The sequence below is a fragment of the Nomascus leucogenys genome, chromosome 4 (genome assembly GCF_006542625.1).
Source record: "Nomascus leucogenys isolate Asia chromosome 4, Asia_NLE_v1, whole genome shotgun sequence".
Taxonomy (NCBI): domain Eukaryota; kingdom Metazoa; phylum Chordata; class Mammalia; order Primates; family Hylobatidae; genus Nomascus; species Nomascus leucogenys.
In genome coordinates this window covers 97,930,358-97,949,344 of record NC_044384.1, presented here as the reverse complement: position 1 = coordinate 97,949,344, position 18,987 = coordinate 97,930,358, and the positions used below count along the sequence as shown (strand labels likewise).

Here is an 18,987-nt window from a genome sequence, read left to right as displayed (position 1 = left end):
GTGTGCGTGTCAGTCTGCTCCGTCGTGGTCCGAGTGTGCTGGTGGTTGCAGTGTGTTGTGTCACTCACTCGTTCCATGGCTTTTTAGCAGAACCAGTGGCCTGAGGGCTGCTTGGTCTGCTTGTGCCTCTGGCGCCTACACCTAGGCTTCTGCAGCAAGGGAGTCCACATCACTCTCACTTTAGATCGGCCGGGCTGTGCTCCTTGCCCTGCTCTGGGCTTGGAGAGATAGGGCTCTTGTAGGCGAGCCTACTGAAGACTGTCACTGAGACGGGGGCATAAGCTCTTGGCTTGGCAGACCCTAGCACTAGTAACCAGGCAGTGTTCCTTGGAAGTGGGGGTTTTGCAAAGGAGATTACTGGGTTGCAGGCCTCAGGCATCCTACCTAGGACTTTCTTGACCATCTGGATGCCTGACCATACCAACAACCCTTAGACTGCCTTCAGTGACATCAGTCAGTGCCCTGGATTGGCTTTTGGGGAAGCCTTCCTCCCCACCGCTGAATCAGGAAGGAACGAAGCCAGGACCCAGGCTGTCCCCAGGGCCCGTGTGTGGTCTAACCTGTTCTGCCATTTTCATTGATCTAGGCGGGATTAAGGACACTGCATGACATTGGGCCAGAAATCCGGCGTGCTATATCGTGTGATTTGCAAGATGACGAGCCTGAGGAAACAAAACGAGAAGAAGAAGATGATGTGTTCAAAGTAATTATTCCACGCCTAGCTACACACTGGCCATCTGGAAATAGCAGGGCAGGACTCCAGTTTGGGCAGTTAATCATCCACAGAAGAGTCTGGAGAATGCAGCCCAACCCCAGGGCCTAGAGGGGCTTTCAGACCACACCCTCCCCCTTCTACAGACCCTCCCCAGGCATCAGCACCTCTTCTAGGGCCAGGCCAGCTCTTTTCCTGAGCTTACCCACCTTCCCCTCAACTGCCTGCTTCTGAGGAGCTCAGCCACAGCCGCTGGCCATGTGGATGAGCATCCTGAGTCCTTCCGGCAGCTGCCCTTGCTACCCTCCTCCTTCCTGAGCCAGCTCTTTGATCTGCCAGCTGGCTCTCAGTCCCCCAGCCCAGAGAGCATGCCCAACCTTGGGGCCACCAGCCAGCCCAGCTGGGTATAAGTCACCCCAACTTGGAGCAACTGGAAGAGCACACTCGAGTGACAGCCGACAGCTTGCTCCCCAGCTCAGGAAATCGGTAACCTTCCTCATCTCGGGGGGACCAACTGCCACACAGTTACATTCACCCTGATCATTGAGACACTCAGATTGTTTTACAGGGATCCTACGGAACTTGCCTAGAATTTGTTTTTCATGTAGAGAAAGTTACCTAACATAGCTAGTCTGCATCAAATACTTGTTAAATTACCTGGTGTTGTCTCCCATTATTTTGCAGAGAAATGGTGCCCTGCTTGGAAACCATGTCAATCATGTTAATAGTGATAGGAGAGATTCCCTTCAGCAGACCAATACCACCCACCGTCCCCTGCATGTCCAAAGGCCTTCAATTCCACCTGCAAGTGATACTGAGAAACCGCTGTTTCCTCCAGCAGGAAATTCGGTGTGTCATAACCATCATAACCATAATTCCATAGGAAAGCAAGTTCCCACCTCAACAAATGCCAATCTCAATAATGCCAATATGTCCAAAGCTGCCCATGGAAAGCGGCCCAGCATTGGGAACCTTGAGCATGTGTCTGAAAATGGGCATCATTCTTCCCACAAGCCTGACCGGGAGCCTCAGAGAAGGTCCAGTGTGAAAAGGTAACCTTGACGATGTGTTTGGACTTGCTCATGTGGTGTCTGCCCGTGTTGCATCTAGTCCCAAGGAGCAAGGCGGGTCTGTCCTCTGTGCTCCGGGGCATGGAGGAGGTTCCCTGTAGGCGTTTGTGTCAGGATCTGTGAGTGCCCCCCAGGTCACTGCCGCCTCTGACACTCTCCACGTGATAGACCTAAAGCATAAGGGCCACGTGCCATTCTACATCCTGTATGGGGGAGGCCGAGGGGCCTTAAAACAGCAGCAGCCACAAAATCCACCTCTCAATTGTGCTCACATACTGTGCAACAGGGATTGGTGAATTGTTTCTCTAAAGGGTCAGTGAGTCAATATTTTAGGCTTTGAGGACCATACAGTCTTGCAGCTTCTCAGCTCTGCCGTTGCAGTGTGAAATATGTAAGTGAATTGGGTGTGTGGCTGTGTCCCATTAAAATTTCCCTATGGTCACTGAAATTTGAACTTCATATATTTGCATATGATGAGATATTTTTTGTCTTCAGATTTTTTTTTGTTTTTCAATCCTTTATAACAATAAAAACCATTTATAGCCCATGGGTCATAGAAGGCCAGGTGGCAGCCCCTATGTGGATGGCGAATCATAATTTGCTAACCCCTACTCTAGGAGGTAGCCTGATGTTTGCATTGTAAATTTGGTTGGAAATTAACTTTTATCTTCTCCCTCCTTCCCATGTTATGCCTTTCCTGGATAGAACCCGCTATTATGAAACTTACATTAGGTATGTGCTGCTCATTACCTGTTTTTGTGTTAAATACTGTGATGATACGTTACCAACTGGCCTCTCTGAGTGCTGAAGAATGAGCAACACTTCTTCGAGCCAGCCTATTAAAGGTTATCATAATTCATGGCTGGGGACTCAGAGGTCAGAGGTTGTTGCTTCTAAGCAAAGGCACCTTCCGATCCATATCTCTGTCGACTCTGTTGCCATCCAAGGACTGGTGTCCACACACAAGGTGCACCCCATGGGCTGGCTCCTGCAGGCCTCCCGCTGGCACTAGGAGCATCCATTGTGCATTTACAGGGGCCTCAGCCTGTGTGGCTGGCAGCTCCGGCTGCTCTCTGGGGTCAAGCTTCTTGTGGGTGCTTTGCAGCATGACCCAAACCTCCTGAAGGTCAGGAATGGGACCTTGTCATTTTCCCTGTAGCTCTCAAGATATGTGTAGTATATTCCACTCCACACGTATTGACCTGAGTTGAATTGTGGGCGGAATGCCCATTTTGTTGGGGGCCGGGGAGGATGATAGGTCTTCCCGTGTCATGTTGTCAAGTGAAGTCGGGAGCCATGTGGGCCCGAGTTGGGTGCAAGAAAGTGGAGGAGTCGGAGGAAGTACCATCCTTCCTTTGGAGAGAGGATTGACATCACCAAGTCCTATTCTGAGGACTGAGGCCAGGATGAGCCGGGTTTCAGGGAGACTTCCCACATTCCTGGGGCAGGGCAGCCTTTGGAAACATGGTGGACATGTTCTGTGACAGTTGCCCCTGTGGCACTGTATCCAGAATTCACACTCGACCTTCCTGATTTGATATAGCAGGAGGTCGGTGGCCAGGAAGCTCCTTTGTTCCAGGTTTTGAAGTCACACTGGGCTGGAGCTGGGGGACTAGAAGGAGTGGGAGGGATCAGAGCAGATGCCCTGGGAACCCAGGGTCTTTTTCCCTAGGTCCATTTTTTTGTTCTGTTCTCCAAATTGCACCTATTCCTTTGGCTCCAAGGCCTCTGGACACAATGGTTTGACACCAACATTGTGCAGGGCACTGAGAGAGACCCTATCCTGGCACGCAGCCACACCACACACACAGACACACACACGGTGCTGTTGCCAGAAGCCTGAACAGTCCAGTGCTGCCTGAAGCAGGTGCGTGCTGGGAGAAGCCAGGAGCACCCGGGCAGGGTTGCTGGCCACACGCAGAGGTGCGGCTGCAGCAGGAATTATCTGCCGCCTGCCCAGGTTCTCAGATCCTCTCTCCCAACTGCAGGTCCGACTCAGGAGATGAACAGCTCCCAACTATTTGCCGGGAAGACCCAGAGATACATGGCTATTTCAGGGACCCCCGCTGCTTGGGGGAGCAGGAGTATTTCAGTAGCGAGGAATGCTACGAGGACGACAGCTCGCCCACCTGGAGCAGGTGAGCTGCTCTGGCTCCTGTGGAGAGCAGGAGGCCGCCCTGCCCTGGTGCTCGGCCTGCTCAGGAAGCCAGGGCCACCGGCAGCTGCACTTGGGCTTCCCCTAAAAAGCAAAATGGGAGCAGAAACTCCAGGCCAGAGGGAGAGTGGAGCTGGAGAAAGAGAGCCACAGAGAGGCAGGGTGAGGGCTATTCTTTTAGACCTGTTGCCTTATTTCCACTAGGGGCCTCTGAGGCCTTTTAGTGAAGGCTTGGGAAATGGGAGCTGGGCCTGCTTCATGGCTGGGCTAATGCCTTTCCACCACCCCGTCTTTGGAGAGATCAGTTTTTGCTGAATTAACACTTGGAGCTCTGGCAGCCCCAGGGCTCTGTGTGCACGACGGCTTGGCCAGCCTGGAGCTCAGCCAGGTCCTCATGCACAGCACCTGCCTCCTGCCACTTCAGGGGGTCTCTTGGGGAGATGAAGAAACAAGGGGTCACTCAGCAGAGGGATCCATCTGGCTTCTGTCCTGCAGAAAGAATGTTTGTGATTAGAATGGGCACTCTGCTTTAGGAGGCGTAGCAGGCGGCACAGGTGGATGAAAATCGCCCTCCACCCTCTTCTCTGAACTGCACCTCACTGTGACCAGGGGCCCAGTGAAGTGGAAGTGGAATGGCAGTGAGGTGGCTTCTGGCATCTGAGCCACAGCCTGACCCTCACCCTCTGCTCCCGCAGCCCTTCGCGTGTCTTCCTCAAATGCCTGACTTCTGAAACCACTGACTCTGAGCCAGATGAACTCGTGTTCCCTTCTCTAGGGCTTTTGCTCACACTGTGGCCCCTGCTTGGATGCCCTCACTCCATCTGCTGGCCTCATCCCCCCTCTCAAGGGCCTGCTCTAGGGCCTTGCTTTTTATTTCCATGACTGGAATTGAAATCCCTCCCCCAACCCCCAGAAAAGAAAACCTCACGAACCGCGTGAGTTCCTCTCTTCCAGCACTGGCCCTTTCCAGCTTGCATTCGATTTCTGTGTGCTCGTGGCATTTTCTAAGCCCATTGAGGGTGGGGCTCATGCTTCATGCATCTTGGTGTCCCTGGTGCCCAGCACCTGGCAGAGGGAAGGTGCTCAGGAGAGGGGCTGTCACGGAGGAAATGAGTGGGTAAGAGCCTGGCTCACAGGACATCTGCGGTCCACGTTTGCCCTGGAGCTGAGGGATCAAAACTGCCAGCGCATCCCTCAGCACAGGCCTCCAGTACCCAACCTTCCTGTAATGGCCCTTGCTCTCCATCTGGAATCTTCCATGAAACTGAGGCCAGCCTTGTTCTCAGCCAGTCCTACTATGTCCAAGGGAGGAGGTGGGGAGAGGAGCATGGATGTCAGTCTGGCAGGGCTGAGTGACAGAGCTTGTTACCTAGAACCTTACTGCCCTCCTCTCTGACCTCCAGGCAAAATTATGGCTACTACAGCAGATACCCAGGCAGAAACATCGACTTTGAGAGGCCCCAAGGCTACCATCACCCCCAAGGATTCTTGGAGGACGATGACTCGCCCGTTTGCTATGATTCACGGAGATCTCCAAGGAGACGCCTACTACCTCCCACCCCAGCATGTGAGGCCAGATTTTTGTTTTGGGTGGAACCTCCCGGGGAACAGTGTGCCTCTCCCCCGACCCCCGCTCTGGGGGCTGGTGACGGATGTGTGCTGCCAGGTCAGGATCCTTAGTCCTCCAGACCAGCCCCCGGCGAGACAGTGTGTCTGCTTTCCTTTCTTTCTCATCCATATCCCACGTGATAGAGCTCTAGCCTCTTCAGTGCTATGTTTGACTCTCTTCGAGAAGAGAGAGGCTGTGGGGCCCTAAGACTGCACACACATCTGGTAAAGGGTGTTTCGCATACATAGCATTGTCTTTGAACCTGGGACTGTCCTGAGAGGTAGGCAAACCACACACACGCTTTTGCTGTTGTCAGCCCTGCTCCACTCTGTGATGGGGTGACTGAGCCCCCAAAGGGGAAGAGTGGGCTCAAGTGCAGAGCTGGCTGTGCCCCAGGCCTGTCTTGCAAAACCCCATGCCTCTGAGGGTCACCTGGGCATTCTGGTGTCCATCTGTCCTCAGGCCCCTCCAGGCCTTATCCTCCTCCCTCATCTCCCCTCCTCCTCCTCCTCCTCCCTCATCTCCCCTCCTCCTCCTCCCTCATCTCCCCTCCTCCTCCCTCATCTTCCCTCCTCCTCCTAATCCTCCCTCATCTCCCCTCCTCCTCCCTCATCTTCCCTCCTTTTCCTCCCTCATCTTCCCTCCTCCTCCTCCCTCATCTTCCCTCCTTTTCCTCCCTCATCTTCCCTCCTCCTCCTCCCTCATTTTCCCTCCTCCTCCTCCCTCATGTTCCCTCCTCCTCCCTCATTTTCCCTCCTCCTCCCCTCATGTTCCCTCCTCCTCCCTCATCTTCCCTCCTCCTCCCTCGTGTTCCCTCCTCCTCCCTCATCTTCCCTCCTCCTCCCTCATCTTCCCTCCTCCTCCCTCATCTTCTCTCATCTTCCCTCATCTTCCTCCTTCCTCATCTTCTCTCATCTTCCCTCATCTTCCTCCTCCCTCATCTTCCCTCCTCCTCCCTTATCTTTTATCATCTTCCCTCATCTTCTCCTCCCTCATCTTCTATCATCTTCCTTCATCTTCCTCCTCCCTCATCTTCCCACCTCCTCCTTTTCCCTCCCCCTCTCCTCCCTCATCTTCTGTCCTCCTCTCTCCCCCTCCCTCATCTTCCCTCCTCCCCCCTCCTCCTCCCTTGCCTTCCCTCCTCCTCCCTCATCTTCCTGTCCTCCTCCCTCATCTTCCTGTCAAGTCTGTCAGTGCCCTCTGCTCACGGGGCAAGTTTTGGACTTGTTGGTCCCCTTCACTCCGGGGCCAGGAAACCCATCCCGCCTAGAGGGGCTGGGGCTGGGGCTGGCTGCTTCCACCTGCTTTCCCTCTGTAGCGGTGGGTGGCAGGAGCTGGGGGATCTGGGTCATCCTGAGCGAGGAACTCCAGCTGGGGGAAGAGGTGCAGCCCTGGCCTCTTCCAGCTCCTGGCTGAACAGTTTCATTTTGGACATGTGGGCATTTTGCTGATGGTTAAGGACTATCCATTTTTGGAATTTCTGAGGAATGAAGCATATTTTTGAACAGGACTCTAATCAGTAACCAAAAATAGCCGTGACACATCGGCTTCTGAGTCTGCCAACTGCATATACTATAAAGAGCACCGCTGGGAGGTGCCCAGGGCCCTCTGCCTCACTCCAGCTGTCACAGCCCCACTGGGGAGTGTGACCAGACCCATTTCCATGGTTAATATTTAATTCCTCAGCCCCGAACACATGCAGCTAAATGAAGTCACCCCATTCCCATAAATACTAGATGAAGCAGATGCAGGTGAGGCCAGGTGGAGGCCCTCGCCCTTGTGAGTTCCACTGACTTCCTGGGCCCTCGGCCTTTGTCTGTTGCCTACCTGGCCAAGCCAGCGAGCACATGAATCCCACCAGCCACAGTGCCAGAGAGGAGCTGAGTGGGCAGGAGTTGCTGTGCTCGTGATTCGTAAGGTGGTTTTGCTTTGCTGCCCCGCAGCTCAGACCTTAGACAGGGAGAACATTTCACTCCTCCACCTGTGTTCTCAGCTGCAGGGGGATTCCCTCCTCCTCCAGAGAGTGTTGTGCAGAGCACATGAGACGGTGGGGATCCACGGAGCATTTTAGAAATGGAAAAGCACCACATATAGGAGAGGGACCGCTGCGCTCCTTTCCCAGCCCCCAGCCCGGCCATTCGATCTGGAAACCTATGCTCCACAGCACAGTTGGCCCCTGGGTGGTACGTGGAGGGAAGGCTTTCTGATGAGGCAGCCGTGTGTGTCCCATGTAGGCAACTGAACCAGGAGGCCCCACAGTGCGCACTGGGCACGAGAGACCAGGACTGGCTGTCTCGTTCCTCTCTGCTGGGCAGCGCCTAGCCAAGGACTCAGCCCAGTCTCTGTGTGCAGCCCCAGTGTGCCTGGGAGTCCTCTCCTAGCTAGGCCCTGGGCTTTCCAGTAGAGGAATTAGGGGCATGTGGAGTTTTGCCAGGGCTGAGAAAGGCCCTGTGATCCGAGAAAAACAGCGGTCAAGATAGGAGCCATAGAAATGCCTTGTAAACGATAGGTGTGCTCCTGACAGAGGCCCCTGCAAGGGGTAGGACGTTTCTGGGAGGAGGCTGCTGGCTGTGTCTTAGGGCCCCAGAATTCAGACTGATCTCCTGGGCCTGGTGCCCTGTGAAGCTGGGAGCTGTGGATCATCTTGTTAACCTGTGTGTGAACCTCTGTTGGAAGAGCTGTTAGCAGGACAAGCGTTTCCTTAAAGTTAGAGGTGTCCTTTGTTTGTCTTCAGTGCTAGAGAAGCTGAATCTTTCCCAACAAAAATAATTTGCTTATTACCTGGTCAAGCCGATCAGTGCAGGTAAAGTCCCTCCCTTTAAAACAGGTGTAAACGCAGGAGCCCCAGCAAGATATGTCAGCCGCTGGGGACACTTAGGGTATCTGGAAGGTGACAGTGGGAAGTGTCGTGGGGTTCTAGCAGGACTTGTGTTCTTGCACTGAAGTGCTGTGCGCTCCCCACAGTATTCGGGGCCAGGGCTTCTGACTCGGATCAGTTGCCCTATGGGCTGCCTTCGCTCCTCCTCCTGAGAACAGGCGAACATTTAAAAGTAGTAAGTTCACTTTGGGAGGCCGAGGCAGGTGGATCACGAGGTCAGGAGATCGACACCATCCTGGCTAACACGGTGAAACCCCATCTCTCTGAAAATATAAAAAATTAGACGGGCATGCTGGCAGGCGCCTGTAGTCCCAGCTACTCGGGAGGCTGAGGCAGGAGAACAGCATGAACCCGGGAGGCGGAGCTTGCAGTGAGCCGCGATTGTGCCACTGCACTCCAGCCTGGGTGACAGAGCCAGACTCCATCTCAAAAAAAAAAAAAAAAGTAGTTCGTACTTTAAAAAACATCCCTCACTGGGGCTTCTGCCTTCATCCTCTCCTCCTAAAGTTTGAAGACCTCACTACCTAATCTTTCTCTTGGACAAACCACATGCTTCTTCCTGGGCTCGTTGCTGAGCATCGGGGGCCACCCTGACTCTGAAAGACGGTGTCCTGACAGAGAACTTGCTTCACAGCTGCATGATGCCTTTTGCTTTCCCAGCCCACCGGAGATCCTCCTTCAACTTTGAGTGCCTGCGCCGGCAGAGCAGCCAGGAAGAGGTCCCATTGTCTCCCACCTTCCCCCACCGCACGGCCCTGCCTCTGCATCTGATGCAGCAACAGGTGAGCGGCCCACCTGGCCTTGCCCCCACGCCCAGGGGCACCCCACATAGGACCTCCATCAGGTCACTTCCTTCTCCTTGGCCTTAAGCACCAGGAGGGAAGGAGAGAATCTTCACCTACAGTCTGGTTAATCTTTGTAACAATCCTGTCAAATAGCTATGGCTACAAGTCCCATGCTGTCCCAGCTCACACAAGCAAGCGACTGCTGGCATTTGAATCCAAGGAGCCAGCTACCAAACCTGGCCTCTCTGCCCAGGTGCCTCCCTGCGACCCCCACCACCTCTTCCTGGCATTGAATACAGAGCCTGATGTGATCCGAGCTCAGGGAGTGGGGGCCACTTGGCTGATTCTGAACAATCGGTGCAGCCCTTCATTTTCTCTTAAGAAGTGGTTCCTTCATTAAGTTTATGGGTCCCTCTGTGGGCAGGGCCCTGTGGGTACTATGCGGGGTTAACCTCCCCTGCCTACAAAGGGAGCAGTCTGGGGAGAACGATTTGCCCACATTGAGGGTGGCTGCACAGGCAAGAGGGTGGGGCCAGAGCCCACTCACCAGGGCTTTCCCTCGAGGATAACAATATGGTGCTTTTTCTTTCTGAAAATATCACATCAGAGATGCCATTCATTTGTGCACGATGGGGTGGTGGGCGTGGACCTGTGCTGTTTACAGACTGGGTTCCCTGCCCCTTTCTGCAGAGTGTGAACCCCAAGGTGCATCTGCCATGGTGGGATTGTCAGACCGGGGCTTGTACCCAGTGCTTTAGCACATGTCAGTTGCTGGCTCTAGGATGCATTACTCCAGAGCAAAGAGAACCAGCTGTTTTCCTATAAGTGCTTGGAAGTGGTAGTTTCCCCTGAATGTACTTTGGTATTTAAACCCAGCATGAAACTGGGTGGTGTGTTCACACCCACAGCTTGTTGGGCTTCCCTGATTCTTCTTCATTCTGAAGCAATTTCATGAATTAACAACTGATAACTCCTTGGGAAAAGCCAAAGGAAATGCATTATGGATTCGGGGTAAAAGAAAGCACAGTCTGCTAGAAAACAAAGTCATCACCGCCCATTCATTCAGCGTACTTCAGTGTGCCCATGTCCTTTCCAAGTCCTTGCCTGGACTGCCCCTGGACAGCGCAGCGCCCATGCTCGGTCTGTGTGCAGGAGGTTTGAGGCCTGGACCTCTGAGAACCTCTGGTCTCCCAACGCTCCTCTCTTTCCTTAGATCATGGCAGTTGCTGGCCTAGATTCAAGTAAAGCCCAGAAGTACTCACCGAGTCACTCGACCCGGTCGTGGGCCACCCCTCCAGCAACCCCTCCCTACCGGGACTGGACACCGTGCTACACCCCACTGATCCAAGTGGAGCAGTCAGAGGCCCTGGACCAGGTGAACGGCAGCCTGCCGTCCCTGCACCGCAGCTCCTGGTACACAGACGAACCTGACATCTCCTACCGGACTTTCACACCAGCCAGCCTGACCGTCCCCAGCAGCTTCCGGAACAAAAACAGCGACAAGCAGAGGAGTGCAGACAGCTTGGTGGAGGCAGTGAGTACGGCTCTTGGCCATGGTGGGCAGGAAGCACCGGGAGCAGCAGAGGTGCAACTGTAACAGCAGGAAGGGCAGTGGTGGGAGGGTGGCCAGGCTGTGAGCCAGGCTGCCTCAATCAGATACTTTTGAGCAGCAGGAATGTACCTGAAGCATGAGTAAAAACTGCTCACCACCTCTGGGTGCAGTGGCTTACGTCTGTAATCTCAGCACTTTGGGAGGCCGAGGCGGGTGGATCACCTGAGGTCAGGAGTTCGAGACCAGCCTGGCCAACATGGTGAACCCCATCTCTACTAAAAATACAAAAATTAGCCGGGCGTGGTGGTGCATGCCTGTAATCCCAGCTACTCAGGAGGCTGCAGCAGGAGAACTGCTTGAACCTGGGAGGTGGAGGCTGCAGTGAGCCGAGATCACACCACTGCACTCCAGCCTGGGCAACAGAGGGAGACTCTATCTCAAACAAACAAACAAACAAACAAAAAAACTGGTCACCACCGTCGATTCTCATAAATGAGCTGTGCTGGCATTATGGGTGCTGTTCTGGCATATGTTTCTAGTTTATACTAAATGTCTTTCCCCAGTGGGTTTCACTCTTGTTGGGCCATGTGTAGTTTTTTAGCTCCAGGACATTTTCAAAGCCATTTACATTAGTTATTATGTATGAGGTCTAGAAAACATGATTGAGCTGCATCCCCAAAGCACACAGAGCAGTTAAGTTAGCACTGGGGTTGATTTTTCTGTTGTCCCCCTGCCCTGCAAGGCCTTATAACACCCCCATGCCATCCATCCCTCTTTTCTGTACAGGTCCTGATATCCGAAGGCTTGGGACGCTACGCGAGGGATCCAAAATTTGTGTCAGCAACAAAACACGAAATCGCTGATGCCTGTGATCTCACCATCGACGAGATGGAGAGTGCAGCCAGCACCCTGCTTAATGGGAACGTGCATCCCCGAGCCAACGGGGATGTGGGCCCCCTCTCACACCGGCAGGACTATGAGCTACAGGACTTCGGTCCTGGCTACAGCGATGAAGAGCCAGACCCTGGGAGGGATGAGGAGGACCTGGCGGATGAAATGATATGCATCACCACCTTGTAGCCCCCAGCAAGGGGCAGACTGGCTCTGGCCTCAGGTGGGGCGCAGGAGAGCCAGGGGAAAAGTGCCTCATAGTTAGGAAAGTTTAGGCACTAGTTGGGAGTAATATTCAATTAGACTTTTGTATAAGAGATGTCATGCCTCAAGAAAGCCATAAACCTGGTAGGAACCGGCCCCAAGTGGTTAAGCCTGGCAGAGCACCATGCGCTCGGCCCCAGCTGCAGGAAACAGCAGGCCCCGCCCTCTCACAGAGGATGGGTGAGGAGGCCAGACCCGCCCTGCCCCATTGTCCAGATGGGCACTGCTGTGGAGTCTGCTTCTCCCATGTACCAGGGCACCAGGCCCACCCACCTGAAGGCATGGCGGCGAGGTGCAGGGGAAAGTTAAAGGTGATGACGATCATCACGCCTGTGTCATTACCTCAGCCATTGGTCTAGCATATCAGTCACTGGGCCCAACATATCCATTTTTAAACCCTTTCCCCCAAATACACTGCGTCCTGGTTCCTGTTTAGCTGTTCTGAAATACAGTGTGTAAGTCAGAACCCAGCTACCAGCGATCATTGTGAGGGCAATGGGACCTTATAAATAAGGTTTTCTGTGATGTGACGCCAGTTTACATAAGACAGTATCACTCCGATGGTCGGTTTCTGACTGTCACGCTAAGGGCAACTGTAAACTGGAATAATAATGCACTCGCAACCAGGTAAACTTAGATACACTAGTTTGTTTAAAATTATAGATTTACTGTACATGACTTGTAATATACTATAATTTGTATTTGTAAAGAGATGGTCTATATTTTGTAATTACTGTACCGTATTTGAACTGCAGCAATATCCATGGGTCCTAATAATTGTAGTTCCCCACTGAAATCTAGAAATTATTAGTATTTTTACTCGGGCTATCCAGAAGTAGAAGAAATAGAGCCAATTCTCATTTATTCAGCGAAAATCCTCTGGGGGTAAAATTTTAAGTTTGAAAGAACTTGACACTACAGAAATTTTTCTAAAATATTTTGAGTCACTATAAACCTATCTTTCCACAAGATATACCAGATGACTATTTGCAGTCTTTTCTTTGGGCAAGAGTTCCATGATTTTGATACTGTACCTTTGGATCCACCATGGGTTGCAACGGTCTTTGGTTTTGTTTGACTTGAACCACCCTCTGGTAAGTGAATTACAGAGCAGGTCCAGCTGGCTGTTCTGCCCCTAGAGTATCCATAGTTATGGTTTTCTCTGCTGCCCACCCAGGGTGTTTTTTGCATCACTGGTGCAGAAATGCATAGGTGGATGAGGTATAGCTGCTCTTGTCCTCTGGGGACTGGTGGTGCTGCTTAAGAAATAAGGGGTGCTGGGGTGGGGGGGACGGAGGAGTAACATGGTGATCTATAGGATTGGAGTGTCGGGGTCTGTACAAATCGTATTGTTGCCTTTTACAAAAACTGCTGTACTGTGTGTTCTCTTTGAGGGCTTTTATATGCAATTGAACGAGGGCTGAAGTTTTCATTAGAATGCACTCACACTCTGACTGTACGTCCTGATGAAAACCCACTTTTGGATAATTAGAACCATCAAGGCTTCTTTTTCTGTCAACAGAATTAGGCTGACTGTCAAGTTACCTTGGCAGGGATTCCCTGCAATCAAAAAGATAGGTAGCAGTTTTGGTCCAAAATTTTTAATAGTATACAGACAACCTGTTAATGTTTTTTGTTTTGGTTTTTTTTTTTTTTTTGTAAATAACACCACTTTGTTATGAAGACCTTACAAACCTCTTCTTAAGACATTCTTACTCTGATCCAGGCAAAAACACTTCAAGGTTTGTAAATGACTCTTTCCTGACATAAATCCTTTTTTATTAAAATGCAAAATGTTCTTCAGAATAAAACTGTGTAATAATTTTTATACTTGGGAGCACTCCTTGCACAGAGCTGGCATTTGCCAGTGAGAGCCTCTGATGGGGCAGGTACTGTGCCAGGGCAGCTCTGAAATTACGGATATTCGTATCCTCCTGGTTCCTTTGGTGCCAATGGTAACCTAATACCAGCTGCAGGGAGCGCCATTTCTCCTAAAGGGCTACACCACTGTCAACATTATCTTGGACTCTGTGTCTCTCTCTGTTGGGTCTTGGTCTTACTGTGTGGCATCACATCAGGCCAAAATTGCCAGACCAGGACCCTAAGTGTCTGGTAGAGGTGATGATCTTTTCCAAAGTCAGTACTTACAAACTGGCATTCTTACAGGCTGCACCATTTCCTAATATCGATCTGTCTGCTTTAAGCCTGGTTCACCCTCTCATCGAATATTAAATTTTTCTTTGTAAGAAAAATTTGAAGTTGTAGAGCATGGTTTTTTGTTTTCCTTTGTCATAGGAAAGTTTTAAGATGAAATGTTTTTCCTTTTTGGTTCCCTCCCCATCTGAAAAATACACATTTTTGTGTCCACAGGAATAATACATTTAGTTTCTTTAATCTTATGTTTTTCATAATCTCACAAAATGTAAATGGCAGCTATGATTTCACCGTCAACTGGCAGTGAGAACCTCACTAAGAACCATCTCTGCTCAGCCTATGGACTCCGACATCCACCCAGACAGCTGGATCTCGTTTCGTCACGTGGCACTTTCCAGCTGTATCCTAAGAAGTTTCAGAATTGGGCGAAGGCCAGGTGTGGTGGGCTGTGAGGGCCATGTTACCTCTCAGCGCAGTCTCACCTGTGTGAGATGGGACCACGGGCACCACTTGCTTTACTGCTGACCCTGCTATGAAAAAAACCGGAGCAGTTTCACCTTGTGTACTTCTCAGCATCGTAAGTGTCTTTGCCAATTGCATTTCCTAAAAAAGTTTTACTGTTTTGATGGGCAGCTGGCTGGTTTATAAAAACTAGTTGGCCATAGAGCTGCCATCACGCACAGAGCCCCGACTCCCTGATTAGCCCACCCCAACTCAAAAACTGACTCCAGGCATGTTTTGTTGAAAAGCTTATTTCTCTAAAACAGTATTTCTTTTCCTCTCCTGGGGACTAGGAGGGCAGGAGAGAATGAGGAGCAAACCTGGGCCCTGGTTCCAACATCAAGGGTGACAGGGTGGTCTCAGGGATGTCCTGAGAGGACACCCTGGGCCACTAAACAGGGCCAGTAGAGATGGTATTTTATCTTTAAAAAATCTGTATTGGATCTGATGTTAAGTTGGCTTATCAGTAGAAGCATGAAACCACTTCTGAGTGGCGGGACATGGTTGGCTGGAGAAGAATGGTTTTTTTTGTTTTTTTTTTTTGAGACAGTCTCACTCTGTCACCCAGGGTGGAGTGCAGTGGTGCAATCTCGGCTCACTGCAGCCTCCGCCACCCAGGTCCAAGCGATTCTCCTGTATCAGCCTCCTGAGTAGCTGGGACTACAGGCGTGCACCACCATGCCCAGCTAATTTTTGTATTTTTAGTAGAGACGGGGTTTCACCATGTTGGCCAGGCTGGTCTCAAAGCCCTGGCCTCAAGTGATCCGCCCACCTTAGCCTCCCAAAGTGCGGGGATTACAGGCATGAGCCACCATGACTAGCCAAGAAGAATCTATTTGAATTCGTGGAGATGATGCCTACAACTTTCGCTACGAGCAGAAAGACTAGATGTTTGGGTGCCTACAACTCCTGCTTCAGGAACTCACCATCTCCAGTCAGGCTGCCAGATGCTCTTGGCTCCCACGCAGCCCACCCCTGTCCCCTATTCCATCAGGAACTGCCTCCTACTAGTGCAGCAGCTTCAACACAGGCTTCTGCAATACGTCAGGGCTCCTCAGAGCACTGGGCACATGCATAGCGCATTCTGTTGTGCTCTTTTAGCCATTTTTGCAAAGCACGTTTCTCTGTTTTTAGGTACTGCAAGCTTTTTGCCAAGGTGCCCGATTCCCTATTAGACTGAAGCTGGGGGGGTACCCTCTGTGTATCCCACTTTGTAGCAAGTGCCTTTCTCCCCCCATGCTGGCTTCCTCAGGTGACAGCCTCTCCTCCTGGGGTGAAAGACTCCCTTCATGGCAGGGGAACGCTCAGGTTCTGGACATGTGACACTTACTATCTTTTCTTTCGAACCTCATTCCTGTTTATGGCCAAATTGTGCGATTGTGTAGAACATGACTAGGTATTTGAGAGTGAGAGAAGGGCCTGGGTGCAATCGAGCAGCATCCCCAGTGGGCTCCTCTTACCATATGACGTTTTGCTTATTTTAAAATACAGCCACCAGACTGAACCCACCGTGGTCTCAGAGGCTGACACACCCATGGGACACAGAGATGGTAGAACTAAGTGACTGTCACCCTGCCATATGCATACCTGTTCCAGAGAAGAAGGGTCAGCACAGTCATGGCTGGCCCAGGACCATCCCCTGCCCCTGAATCCACACACGCTCCAGCAGGAGAGCTGCATGAGGCCCTCCAAGCCACAGGGCTGGCACCTGAACTCCTGTTTCTGCACTCTTGCAGGCAGCCCTGAGACCCAGGTGACTGATGGCCACGGACTGCTGCTGTGGGGCAGGTGGGGATCCTCCGTAGGAGAAATAAGTCTCTTGGCTGGTTTAGGATTCTTTCTTGACCCTCTCTTGGAACAAAGATTTAAAAAAATACAGGTAAGATTAAACAAGAGCTGCTTAAGATTTTTAAAAGGAGAGGTGTGATGGGTTTCTTCCTTCTGTACTCTCTAGAAGGTTTTTCTCAGAAAACTAAGCTGTGGCTGTCAGACCCCCCCCGCCCCCCACAGTCTATAAGCCATCTCAATCCTCTCAGATCCCAGCAAAGCCTGGAATCCCCCAATTTTCTCCCATCTTTATTCTGAGCCTAGTACAGCTGCAGGTTTCCACATAACAATGCTTTTCTTCCCAGCCCCTGACGGTGGATGTGGATGTCTGGAAAAATCCAAATGCATTTTATTTTCATTACCTTGTCAGAACAGTCTGGAGAAGGCATCTCAGTTCAAATGTAAGTGACTGGATCACTTTATTGAATGGTAAGAAATTTAAAGAGCAAAGAGCTGTTGTAAATGCTACTCGTATTTTTTTTCCTCCAAAACTCCAATCTTGAATTTATTTTTCTTTCACACAGGGGCATTTCTACATGAACAGGGTGCATGGCTGTGCTTAACTGCGTTTTCCATCCTAGTCTGTTCCTGTGGACGTCTAGAGAATAAGAATTAACCATCCTTGTCCACTGCTGGGACGGCTCAGGCTGCCAAGTCATTTCCCAAGCCCAATATGAGAGAGTCCTTTCTCAGGCTAGCTGCTTCAGTAGGAATCAGTGATCTGGTACATGGGGTTTGTTCTTGGTTTCTGCATTTCTTGGTAAAAGGAAAACCTTTTAAAATGCTAAGTCATAAAACCTTTGGTAGTGAAGCCAAGTGGCATTCCCTCCAGACTCCTCTCCCCTTGAATAAGGTCCAAAAAAATCTCAGGTTTTTTTTTTTTTTTTATAGACAGGGTCTCACCCTGTCACCCAGGCTGGAGTGTAGTGGTGCCATCAGGGTTCACAGGAGCCTCAACCTCCTGGGCTCAAGCCATCCCACCTCAGCCTCCCAAGTAGCTGGGACTACAGGTGTGCACCACCATGCCCAGCTAATTGTTTTCCAGAGACAAGGTCTCACTATGTTGCCCAGGCTGGTCTTGAACTCCTGAGCTCAAGTGATCTTCCCAAAGTGCCGGGATTATAGGTGTGAGCCCTGCACCTGGCCCTGGTTTAATAAGAACCAGAGCCACAACCCTCTCAGAGTGACCCAGTGGAGCTCCAGTTACCTGCCTCACTCTGAGAGTGAAATTAGGAAGCGAGAAAGGAAAAGCCAGTTTTTCTACCAGCAGGCAACTTTCCCCTCTGAACAGGGACACTGGGGACTTACTTATGTGCCAGCCCAGGATGAACTAACTACTGTGTGACTTACTGCCTCAGCTGAAGCTGGCAGCTCGAGAAGGAGGATGCCCCTTCCCTTGCGAACTCTCCGTGGGTCTGGCAGGCACCCAGCCTCTGTGCATGGCCTGGGAAGGAACCCTGGGTTAGAGAATGCCACGTGAACACAAGACAAAGGATGCGGCAGGAGTTAACCATCCTCCCCTTCTGTCCCTCCAGGAGGCAGGGAGGAACATCTCAGCCTGAATGCTGGCTTTCCCCAAATGGCCCACAGGGAAAAAAAGGCTGGGGAAAAGGAGCTGGATTCACTGCCCAGTACTTGTCTCATTTCCCAAGACTATCCAATTCTCAGCCACTGAGTAGGGTACCACCTGGGTCCTAGTGTGCTACATAGTTTCAGGAAGGAGCCTGGGAGCAAGGGCTGTGCTGGCCCTCTTGGCTCATCAGGGGGCTTCCCTGGTCATCCTCCAGCAGCAACTGTCTTAGCGCTGGGTGGCCAGCGTCCTGGGCTTGTAGACAGGGACATCTTTGTCCCAGAGTGCAGGCCGCCCCTTGATAATGTCAGCTGCCTTCTCTGCGATCATGATTGTGGGGGCGTTCAGGTTGCCGCTGACCATGCTAGGCATGATGGAGGCATCGACAACCCTGAGGTTTTCCACCCCAAGGACCCTTGTCTGCGGATCCACCACAGCAGTGGGATCAGAGGGCTGGCCCATCTTACAGGTGCATGAGGGGTGGTAGGCGCTGTCAGCTTTTGCCCGCACAAAGGCATCTATCTCTTTATCTGACTGAACGTGGCTTCCTGGCTGGAGCTCTTTCCCTCGGAACGGAGCCAGGGCTTCCTGTGCAAAAATTTCTCTGGTGAGCTTCACACACAGACGGAAATCCTCAATATCAGTTTCTGTCGAGGAAAAGAAACAGGTGAGGACCCCTCCTTTTGCCCGTGCTGGCCTCACTGGAAGATTCACGGCATGGAGAGGCTCTGTAAGCTGTCTGAGGGGGATGGTGTTTGGGGACAAAGTTCAGAGCCATGGGAGACCGAGCCAGCAGGCTGCTTGTCCCCTGCCCATAGTGGGTTAGACTGTACCGTGTAGCTCAAAGGTAGCATCCTACATTGACACAGCCCACCCAGAGGCCCAGGTTTAAATCAGGGGTCTGACTTTTCTGTAGGGCAGGGATAAGTACACACACCCTGCCCCTGCCACAGTGTGGCTGTGAGCACCCTGCAGCCATTGCTGGGCAAAACCTGCCCAGTGGGTAGTGCTTGTTTTTG

At 51.7% G+C, this 18,987-nt stretch overlaps 2 protein-coding genes across 12 annotated transcripts in view; one reads left to right on the top strand and one right to left on the bottom strand.

Moving 5' to 3' along the window:
* Positions 1–13,727, top strand: part of CACNA1D (calcium voltage-gated channel subunit alpha1 D) — a 322,420-nt gene extending 308,693 nt beyond the window's left edge. For 3 of the 10 annotated variants that reach the window (XM_030811606.1, XM_030811598.1, XM_030811605.1), the window contains 8 exons: positions 587–703; positions 1,397–1,764; positions 2,488–2,514; positions 3,771–3,920; positions 5,341–5,504; positions 9,085–9,206; positions 10,423–10,743; positions 11,548–12,889. In XM_030811606.1, coding sequence (XP_030667466.1) covers positions 587–703; positions 1,397–1,764; positions 2,488–2,514; positions 3,771–3,920; positions 5,341–5,504; positions 9,085–9,206; positions 10,423–10,743; positions 11,548–11,841 — 1,563 coding nt within the window. In that variant the 3' untranslated portion in view covers positions 11,842–12,889. Of the gene's footprint in view, positions 1–586; positions 704–1,396; positions 1,765–2,487; positions 2,515–3,770; positions 3,921–5,340; positions 5,505–9,084; positions 9,207–10,422; positions 10,744–11,547 lie in introns of those variants that run through there. The other 7 variants (XM_030811596.1, XM_030811599.1, XM_030811600.1 and 4 more) reach the window with 5 other exon arrangements.
* CHDH (choline dehydrogenase) overlaps positions 13,502–18,987 on the bottom strand; it is a 33,656-nt gene continuing 28,170 nt past the window's right edge. Inside the window, exon 9 of one of the 2 annotated variants that reach the window (XM_030811607.1) lies at positions 13,502–18,615. In XM_030811607.1, the coding sequence (XP_030667467.1) occupies positions 18,197–18,615 (419 nt within the window). In that variant the 3' untranslated portion in view covers positions 13,502–18,196. The remainder of the gene's footprint in view (positions 18,616–18,987) is intronic. The other variant, XM_030811608.1, reaches the window with a different exon arrangement.